The following is a 10885-nucleotide window of genomic DNA, read 5'->3' on the forward strand; positions in this document are numbered from 1 at the left end:
CGCGGGACGAGGTGAGCGAAGTTCCGTGCCGTGATTGGTCCGTTCAAAGACACGGACGTCATCGTCACACAAAGATACTTTCGATTCGAACATAGAGTAAAATTACCGTAGGTAAGTACCTATATATTAAAATATTCATTCAATTTTATATCAAGAGAATTTACTTGTGTATAAATATATTGCTATTGGTTACACCACAGAAAGTCAAATTGAAAATTTGGATTGTCATTCTCAGTACACTGCTCCTTAATATTCGGCCGGTATTTACTGTAAACGGCATTCCGTAGTGTCAGATTTGAATCATGAGCCGACTAAAGACGTGGTAGTCGATTTCACGCGTCTCAAATAGCATTGCTGAATGCTGTGCACGGACGCGGCCGCTGATCAATTGAACACACCACAACCACTGCTGCAACCTGCAGCTGCAGTGTAAATATACAGGTTATGCGGCGGTACATTTTTGATCTTAAACTGTTATTTAAAAAAAGGTAGCCAATAAACCAGAACTATTTATTTTAATGAAAAAAAAATTAACGCGTATTAAATTCACATTTTCTTTAAGTACTAAGAACGCACTTCTCCAACCTCTTCCGCTTATGCCGAAACCGAAATTAATACATAAGCCTTGTGGTATTAAGTGAAAAGTTTTTAGTTCGATACCCTCAATAGCTTATGGTCCTTATGGACGCTGCTCTACTGCCCAACGATACTATATTATATTTTTAAATTACCTATTACCAACAGAAGATTTTTTTTTATATAGCTGTATGGTGCTTGTGATTCTGATTTATTTTGTATTGTTTTCATTTATTGAGGTGTGCAATAATGAGTATTTGTATTTTATTGTATTGTATTGTGTTGTATTGTATTGTCTTTTATCTGTAGTATAGGTAGATATTAGATGATTAAAATCAAAATATAAAATAAGCTACATTATCCTTACAAAGTAAATACTGTTAACATTGACTATGAATCTCATTATCAAAACAGTAACCGTGAAAATGTAAATCCAAACTTATCCCACCAACTTCAGCCCTTAAAAACAAGACTCATTCAATTTTGATTCTTACGACTATGATTTAAAATGTAATGTTAACTTCGTGTTCTAAAACGGGATGTTTAGATAAATTTGTCAGTGTTATTTATGAGCCGCGATATGATTTCCACGTTCATGATTTGTATTGTGTTTGAAGCTATTAGTTATTATGTTGGGACAAGCTTATTACACGATATTTCTGATTGAATGTGCCGCGTGATCCGTGACTGTGGATGTTTATTATTTCTATATCGGTAACTTAAACAATCTTCATTCTAGTGCCATGGTAGTTAGAATTATGAAGTAAGTAACTAGTTATCAAAAGCACAGTAAAATATCGTCGCTGCGCTTATGTGCTCATTTTTTTTTAATCGAAATAAAACCTTGAAAACTCTAGGTAAAGTCTGATCAGGTTATATGATCACGCGCCATTTTGCGGAATTTCACTAGAACTATTTTTTTCATACTATGCTGAACTGTCGCCCTTTACATTATAATAACAGCGCCCTCTTGACAATGATCATAATTACTGGGCAAGGTTTACTTTTCTCAAAATTAGAAAGATCACATAGCACCTACTAAATTAAGATATGACTTTAGGAAATGAAATGAAATGAAAATCTTTATTTCAGGAAACTAGTGGCCCATACATAAAATTTAAATATAATTAAAATATAATTAATGAATTATAGGGTAAAGGTACAAACAAAATGTATTTTAAATTTTCTACATCTTAGACATGTAATTAACAAACTTACTTAAAGGCAATTAAAGGTTTAAATATTATCTCAAAATTATACATAAACAGACTAGGCTCAGCAAAACAATATTAATACATAGTTTGATAAAAAATACTTTATTAAATTTTTATCAAAGGCTTATAAGAGGCTAAAAATGGGCAAAAAAATTATTTTGTGCTGGAATGCACGTTTTGCCCTAATGTTTTTCTTACCTACAATTAATATGTAGCCTTAGGTATTTTAAAAATTAATTCGACATTGGCCGGCCGTTTGGTTTCATAACTTTTGATAACGGATTAATTAAGTATTTGTTCACATGCTTAAAACAATTTATTTAAACAATTTACACAAAACCAACTTCCGTTTTTCAACAATGCTCGCTAGACATATCGTATGCGACTTGGCCATTCATAGGCACATACGACTTTTTTCCCCCAAAGCTGTTAATAATAAGCACATTAATAATCACTACCATAAAGAATTGGAAACGATCGATTTTTTATTAAAAGAACATAAGTTAACAAAACCAAGTATCAATAAAATCAATAAAGACGAGGCATAATATGAATATGAACTAGATGAAGATAAGCATTGTAAAACACGAGAGAATTCTGGGAAATCATTATAAATTCGATTTCAAAGCCGATTTTTGACGCTAATTCATAAACTATAATATGATTAGGGACATAGACTTAAACATCTTAAATTTAAGTGCTACATTCGATTGACAAGGGAATCATGCTACATATTTAAAGAATACAGGTTGATAAGTATTACTTTAAGTTTCCGATATAAACTGAACTCTATGTCCTTAGCAGAAGATCTATTTTCTCGTGGGTCCTTTGTTTTCGATTTAGATTAGAAATAGACAGTTCGTAATTAGCGGAAAGCGGTATTTTGTTAATTTATTGATATAGCAATCAACTAGTGATTGGAATTCCGACACTAGATGTCGTAAAAATGCAGATTGGGGAGGTAGCATGTGAATGGTGGATTACGCGGCTACGCCAGACCGCAACCTAGTAACTGATATTTTTAGGAATTTTACTTTTATCCAAATGTGCCATTGATAATCTAAATACCGACGTTGAAATTAAACAAATTCTGTGTTAGCAGTTTCTCTTATCAAATACAGATTTTAAATAATTATGTAGAGTTTAAGGTAGGTGAATGAAAAACTAACAAATGATATGCGTTGATCTTTTTTGTGCTAAGTACCTACACTGAAAAATAAGCTTTTCAAACAGAGACTGACTGCCGTATTCGAACTTCAGGATATTCACAGGAGACGACACGTACTAGATCCATTCTAGATACGTTATAGTTTAGATATCAACTAGTTCTCTTTTGCAGCGCAATTCGGGCAACCAATGTCTACGTTAGATAGAGTAAGATACCTATTAGATGTGAATTGGATCTCTAAGTCATATCCTGTGGAAATCGTTCAATGTCAAATTTGACAGGTTAGATCTCAAACATATCGTTATCGTATCTTGGTGATGTCTAAAAGATGTCTAGATGTCTATTTCAAAATCCGAATCGGGCCCTGAATTAATATATTTTTCTTTGAATAGCAGTGGTTTCAATTTGAAATTAAACAACAAAGAGACAAAGACACATAGGTATATGTACCTGCCAATTTGTCACTTATGAAATATAACAGTTAATTACATACACAGCTTTAACACTCAACGGACACAGCGTGAGACATTAATGGTATTCGGTGATGGCACGTGAAATCTGACGCAGAACCGTAATAGCGTGATAATGACAAGATTCGGACTGGGAACGACTGTCGGCCCGGAGGCTGTGGGAATGACAGCTTGAGAAATCTATCATCGCTCGTAAAACGCATTGTGTCGCGGGATCGTTTTACATCTCGTCCGGTCTTCCGAGGTGTGGTATTTTGCTGGTTTCACGATATGGTACTTTATGATTTTTATTACTTATCAAAATATCTAAGTTTAATTTCAAAATGAGGGATCCTATTACCTATTTAATAGCGATAAATGTGTAAATTATTGGAATTAGAGTCTCAATTATTTTGATGATTAGCTTATCTCTCTATTAATTTATTTATTACCTAGGTGGAATAATCTCTGATATCAGTTAAGATTTTTTTTTTTTTTTTTGAATTCTTATTTATTTTATTTATTTATAATGGGACAATAGATACATAATACAAACGAAGACATAAAATTATAAACTAACAAAAATCCTTACATTTTCTAATTGTTCCATAATTCTAATTGTTATTTAATTATCTCAAACAGCACAGTATCGTATTAGCGCAAACGAGCATTTTAAAACTAAATACGTCATCAGGTCATGCAATAATTGCACATACTTTTAATTATTTAAATGCTATTTTCATCATAAAATGCTATAGTTAAAGTCAATATTAAACTGTTTTTAAAATAAGAGTTTCAGGACTCCGGACTAACCTTATGTAGATACCTCTACCTACTTAACTGCATAATGTTAGTCGACAGTGTTTATGTAATGTCAAACGTAAAATTCACTCAATCATTATAACAGCTGTTAATATTAATGTTAACGCGATTTATTAATATTTAACGACCCTTTCCTTATGAAATGCGGTAATACACTGTAGTTCCTTCATTGGTCACTATCGTAATAAATTAAAAACAACTATTAAGTACTAAAATAATAAAATCTATTCACAGATTGAACTTCGTAATAGCTCTGTTTAAAACTTTTGTCTACGTAAGTACTTACCTATACTTCATTAGATGCCTAACAGAATAGATATGCTGATCAAAACAAAAAACAAACCAATTTTGTTAGGACTGTAGAAGAAAATTTTAAATCATGTCATCAATCCAATTAATAAACTCAGTTCCGAGTATCATTATGATGGAAGGATGTGGGTCGAATGAAATCAACTGCCGCTACATGAGTTAATGTCATAACAGTTTTGACGTTCCTTTACACGTTAACGCGAAAGAGTTCATGAATCGGAGATTTTGCATACGTTTAAAGAGCTGAGGCGGAACCTGAGCATAGTCGCGCTACCCCCGCTGCCACGCATGCGGTAAATTTACTCCATGTTCGAGTCTAAAGTATCTTTGTGTGACGTCCGTGAACTCGTTCGTCGTTTGAACGGACCAATCACGGCACGGGACTTCGCTCACCTCGTCCCGCACACCCCCGCATTTTTGGCAGCATCGGTTGCATGAAATAATTGCTCTAAACTCCGTCTAGAGGATTCCTAGTCTATGGGCGGAACACTAGGGCGAACTAGATTGTATGAGGTAAATTCTATTACATATAGGTACCTATATCTATTGGTATTAAGGTCATCTGACTCGTAGACAAAAATCCGAAATAGTTACTTTATTCTAATAAACCTTTAATATTTTAATTAGCCGACTATCTGAGTATGGTCAACTAAGTTATTTAAGTAGATTCTTACTTTAATATTTTCTTAAGCCACAGACTGAATTAATTGCCTGTAAATTAAAGACTTATCGCAATAAACTTTATTTTAAAGTCGTCTGATTCGGTTTGTAACGTGTTAACAGGTTTACAAAATAAAATCGTATGGCTTCAATGTTTCAAATAGCATGTCAGTCACACGAGTTACCAGACAGAAATGTTTTCAAAACACCGTGAACCTTTGTTTCTTATGAAGAAAGTAGTTTGCGTGTAGTGGTGGGCCGGTGGCTGACTTTACGAAGCAAAAACTAGTTATAAAGTTGATCATAGTAAAAAAATATTTAATACCTAACTATTCATAGATAGGGGAGACCGAGGTGAGTTGTGACAGAGGAGAGTTGGAACATCGTCGATTTTTTGGAATCTATTAACTAGAAACTAGGTCGCAACAGTGTGCGTTTGCTAGCTCGTAACTTGAACTAACAAACGCGTGCTATCGCCACCTATTTTCTAGTTAATAGATTCCAAAAAATCGACGATGTTCCAACTCTCCTCGATCTCCCCTACTGTAGGTAATCCTAATGAGGCTACCATACCGCTGATAGTAACATGAGTAACTTAGCTAGCGATAATGATCTTTCGTTTTTTTATCTTAACTTACTGCCCGATTTGAACATTAAGATACGTCAATTAATAGATCTAGAAACGATATGGATTAGATGTGTCAACGTCAATTGTGACGTTTCTTTAAAACGTTACTTTTGACACTGACACATCTAAACCATATCGTTTCTAGATCTATTAATTAACGTACCTTAAAGTTCGGATCGGGCCGTTAAACGTAGAGACGTTTAAGAACTATGACAGAACATTCCAAACTATAAGTAGTTGGACTAGTGGATCTAAATTGGAGATCATGAGGGTATGTCTTACTAAATATATTCTAAAAGCCGTAATAGGCATAAATAAAGATACGTTTTGCTAATAAATTTTCGTCTTACTTTATTGGTTTGAAATTTGAGTAATGTAATTGAGACATAGGTACGCTGATTTTATGTGCATTTTATGATCCTATGTTGCTAATTTACATTAAGCCACCCGACTCTTCGCGTTTGCTTAATGAATGTCGAACCATAAAATAAACGTAAATGGAGTTTTATTAACAGTTAAAAATAAAATAAAATAAATTATAACGTATTTACTATTCGATTTTAAATTAGGTACCTTGGAAAGATGATACAGAGTTTCGTATAAGAGGATTACATTATAATTTGTATATTTCTATTTATTTAATAAGTACCTTTTTCTATAAGTATATTTATTTGGACCCGGGTATGTCCTTAAACTACGTCCACGACCACCGGTGGACGGGCAGCAGCGTCCCTCAAATTCGGTGTACCTACTCGACTGCGATCGCCAACCCGCCTGCCAAGCGTGACGATTATGGCATTCACCTCCCAAAAGGGGGAGGCCTATGTTCAGCAGTGGACGTCTTGTGGCTGAGATGATGATGATGATGATATTTATAAGTGTATACATGTATGTATACCTATGTGTACTAACTAGCTATTAAATCAAACACACTGACTCGGACAATTGATAAAATCTTATCATTAATTACTTAAGTGCTTTAAATGTAAAAGATAATACGACAAGTCATAATCCTAGAAGGAATTTCGTACAAATAAAAACAAATATTGGAAAGTTTATCTAAAATATCATTATTGTATGTATTAATATATGTATATTGTTCGATGTCTTTGTTCGCCATAAATAATTGTATTTATATTTGTAATTTGCTTTGGCTTGGTAGCTGTAAGTTACATATGTAGGTATACTTGAATAAATAAATAAATAAATAATCGTTAAAACAGAACTGCCCTATTCTTTAAAATACAATACAAATACTCTTTATTGCATACCACAATACTCTCAAAAATAAATAATATTTATTACAGCACTTTAATTAGATACTTTTGGCCAGTGGCATAGCTAGGCGTGGGCTATGCGGGGCCGTCGCCCACGGCCTCGCGCTCCAAGGGGGCCTCGCGCGAGGCCCCTTCGGGCACAGTGTAAGAACAGGGCCTCGCAGATGCGACTTCGCCCACGGCTAGATTAGTTCACGCTACGCCACTGCTTTTGGTGCGTTGTTTCAGGGGTGCGAAACTCCTGACTTCGGTCAAACTCGGCTCCGCTCGGCTCAGCATTGCTCCGAGCAATTATTAGGGTTGGCACCACTTGACTTCCTTTTGCGTGCACGACCACAGATAAGATAATCACTTGATTTTTGACAACCCTAAATAGCCGAAAGGGATAGTGCCATATATTAGAAAGGGACAACATGATTCGACTTTGAACCGCTGTCAAACTTCGTTTTTGTAGGAAGTTTCCTTTCTGTACGGTAGTACTATTAATTATTTTGTGGTTGTTTGATCGGTTTGATCCGCTACTATTCTGGCAATTTGGTTTGCAAGATAAAAATATAAATTAATTAACAAGTGTGTTTATCTCATTCCAGGTGCTGTGTGGGGCAGGGGTGGCGGGCGACGTGTTGACGAACGCGAGTCGCGTGCGCCGGACGCCTCGACAGCATCACCGAGCGCCGTAAGTATCTATCAACTATACAATGTTCCTTATATCTTACCAGGCGTGGCTCACTCCGCGATTTCGTCGCTTTGCTACAGATAGCTAAAAGTACATCCGATCCACACCAATTTTGGTGGGTAGCCATAAGCCGCGTGTGGCGCACCTAGCGGCCATATCTGTGCTGATCGTAACAGATGCGTTTTGTTAGAGAGTGAGTCTTCTGTATATCTAGTACTATTATTTATTATGTGATCTTACTAAGGCCCACTTTCACCATCCCACGGGTTAAACCTGGAGCTAACATGGTTACCAGTACAATTTGACACTATTATAACGGTTTAACCGCTTAAACCCAACCCGGGTTTAAGCGGTTAAACCGTTATAATAGTGTCAAATTGTACTGGTAACCATGTTAGCTCCAGGTTTAACCCGTTAACCCCGTATCAGTGGAATGCTGCAAGTGGGCCTTAGTAGATTATTTTTAAGTTTACTCATTTTCCTTATGACAACTGTTGGTGACATACAAGACCGTACAACTGGGTCACGAAACGAACACTCCAGGCGTGCCTACCGCATCATAAGTGCAAGACCGAGTGTTCATATGTAAACTGTGACAAACAGTGGTCTGTGACTAATCCTTCAACTTCATAATAAATATAATAATGTTTAGGTACCCCGAAATCAGAACACTGCCAGTAGCTTAATTCTATTACTTTACTTTACAGTATAGAAGAAGAGTGGAAAAGATCGCATTGGCGCGAGATGCAGCAACTGCTGGTGCATGAGGCCAGGAACCACAGCGACGGCGTGGACTGCTGCCCCACCGTGCACGAGATGACCGCGCCTCAGGGCGGCCGCACCCTCAGCGGGCTCTTCGTCGAGCTCTACCGGGACGGCGAGAACAACATGCAGCTCTACGAGATCTCCTGCGCGGCGGGCGTCGTCGACAAGCCATGCCGGTTCGTCGACGCCAGACTCTACAACCAGTCTCGGTGCGTCCAGAAATACTCCTACTCGTACGCTTTAGTGCGGCCCTACGGCCCTGACGCCGCTACGGAAAACCCCCATCGCCACAGGAGGGAGCGGCAAGGCATGGCCTTCAAAAAAGACGGCGAATTCACCGTCTCCGGCGGCTGGTCTATGGACTACGTCCAAGTGCGCTCCGGCTGCGAATGCCAAATCATCCCCACCCTCAAGCCGAGGAAAAAAAACCAGCACAAAAACAAACTAGAACGGCACAAGCAGGGGAAAAGGATGAAAGAACTCGTGAGAGAAAGAAGGAAATACGAGGAAGGCGACGAGACCTGATTGTGGAACTCAGTGCTAGTGTAATCCAGTGGGACTTTGAACAAATTAACGAGGATTTATCTCGACTTAGTATTACGGGAGTGTCTTCGCATCTAGATTTCGTGATTTAGTCTGCCGATGGTGGGCCAAGGACAGTTTAGTTTTAAGTAATTAGATGCGGAGACATTTGAGCTAGATTACAAGACGATGTGACTCAGTTCCAAAGCTAAATACATCACGAAAGTTGCACTTAAGATTATGAAGGTAGCAAATAATTACTTACCGGGGTCACTTTCACATTTCGCAGTAGCAGTAAATATTATTGCTTCTGACGACCCAACCGACCACTACAACAAATTTATAGTCTAGCTACTTATCGCTAACTTCTTATTTACGCCCAGAAGCCAATTGCATACTCAAGTACTTAGCTACAGGTCCTAGTAAGAAACCTTGTATCCAACTTGTACTTTTTTATGAAATTGACCTCTTTTGTACAGTTTATCAATTGACAAGAGTTAGAATTAATGTGTCATAAATAGTCCATGTCAAAGCGATAGTTTATACTTTGGTTTTTTCTTTTTCATTATTATCAGAATGAACTCTGCAGAAGAAAGGATGAAAAATTCTACCAGTCACCCAAACTGCGATATAACAATGGAATAGTAGTTATTAAGTAGCGAATTATTTTCTTCAAAATTTTACCGCATAATCATAATCACTTAGAAGTCTTAGAACGTCATGCTTTCTTCTGCGAAGTTCTTCCTAATCCTGAAAAAATTAACTAAGGTCAATGTTGCTAATTCCGTCATAGGGACTATTCCGTCCACTAGCGTTTTTCTCGAACAACAAACAACATTGATAATGTCGTCGACAAAGCAGCGATTGCTTTTAGTTTCAGCAATCAAATGTTTTTTTTTTCTACGGTTGAAAATCAAAGAAATACCTATACACTCGTGGACTAAATAGGGGGTCCTATGACGGAATTAGCCACATTGACTTTACCTATACGCACTGGATTCTGTTTTACTTCGTCTTGTAAAAGTACGTTATGTTACCGGTGCGACATGTCAGGTGTAAGCTTGGTTGTAAGAGCCTATCGGTTGATTGTATCTATTGTATTTATTTTCGGAATTTCGTCTATATAGTTACGCTTCTTGTTAGTATTGTATAGTTGGTCTTGAATGAATAAAACGGGACGATCTGTGGTGCCTTGTGGAACTGATGTGCCTTAAATACCATTGTTAACCGTTAATTGTTAAACATACGTTGTTTAATTTTTAGACGACTTCATTTGACATTAATTGTAAATTCAGACAGACATTTTTTTAACCAATATAATTTCATAATATTGTGAAAATATCACAAGTAGAAGAGAATAATTCATACCAATACAAAATTTAAAAATACATTTGATACCATTTTGATACACGTTTCTGTATAATGAGCAATTAAGTAGCATGTTATTACTTATAGTTTTACATCACCCGGCAAAGATGTTCCATTGATTACGCTCTCTTCCTTTAAAAATTAAGAATATTTATTCAAAGTTAACATTTTAGATTTTTGTTATCATTATAACGGTACTTACTACGCTAGGCATAAGTGCGAGTCAAAGATCTGTATTATTTTCTATTTTGTAATACTTTTATTGTATTTAAAACGTAGTTGTTTAAGGATATTCATTTATTTATACTGTTTAATACGAGGTATTCCGATTTTCAGTATGAATGTTGAATGTATGTTGAAATCGCTTCCATAAAATGTTATGAATGTAAATAAATAACACAGTAGTATTGTTGACTGAGATTATTTTGTGCATTTAGATGTGTAATTTAAT

The 10885-nt window shown here is 36.2% G+C and overlaps 1 protein-coding gene across 2 annotated transcripts in view; it reads left to right on the forward strand.

The window, feature by feature from the left end:
• The window catches only part of LOC134669568 (uncharacterized), a 124671-nt gene extending 114708 nt beyond the window's left edge, over positions 1-9963 (forward strand). For both annotated transcript variants that reach the window (XM_063527219.1, XM_063527218.1), the window contains 2 exons: positions 7694-7779; positions 8487-9963. In XM_063527219.1, the coding sequence (XP_063383289.1) occupies positions 7694-7779; positions 8487-9069 (669 nt within the window). In that variant the 3' untranslated portion in view covers positions 9070-9963. The remainder of the gene's footprint in view (positions 1-7693; positions 7780-8486) is intronic.
• Positions 9964-10885: the final 922 nt, after the last annotated feature.

The sequence above is a fragment of the Cydia fagiglandana genome, chromosome 12 (genome assembly GCF_963556715.1).
Source record: "Cydia fagiglandana chromosome 12, ilCydFagi1.1, whole genome shotgun sequence".
NCBI lineage: Eukaryota > Metazoa > Arthropoda > Insecta > Lepidoptera > Tortricidae > Cydia > Cydia fagiglandana.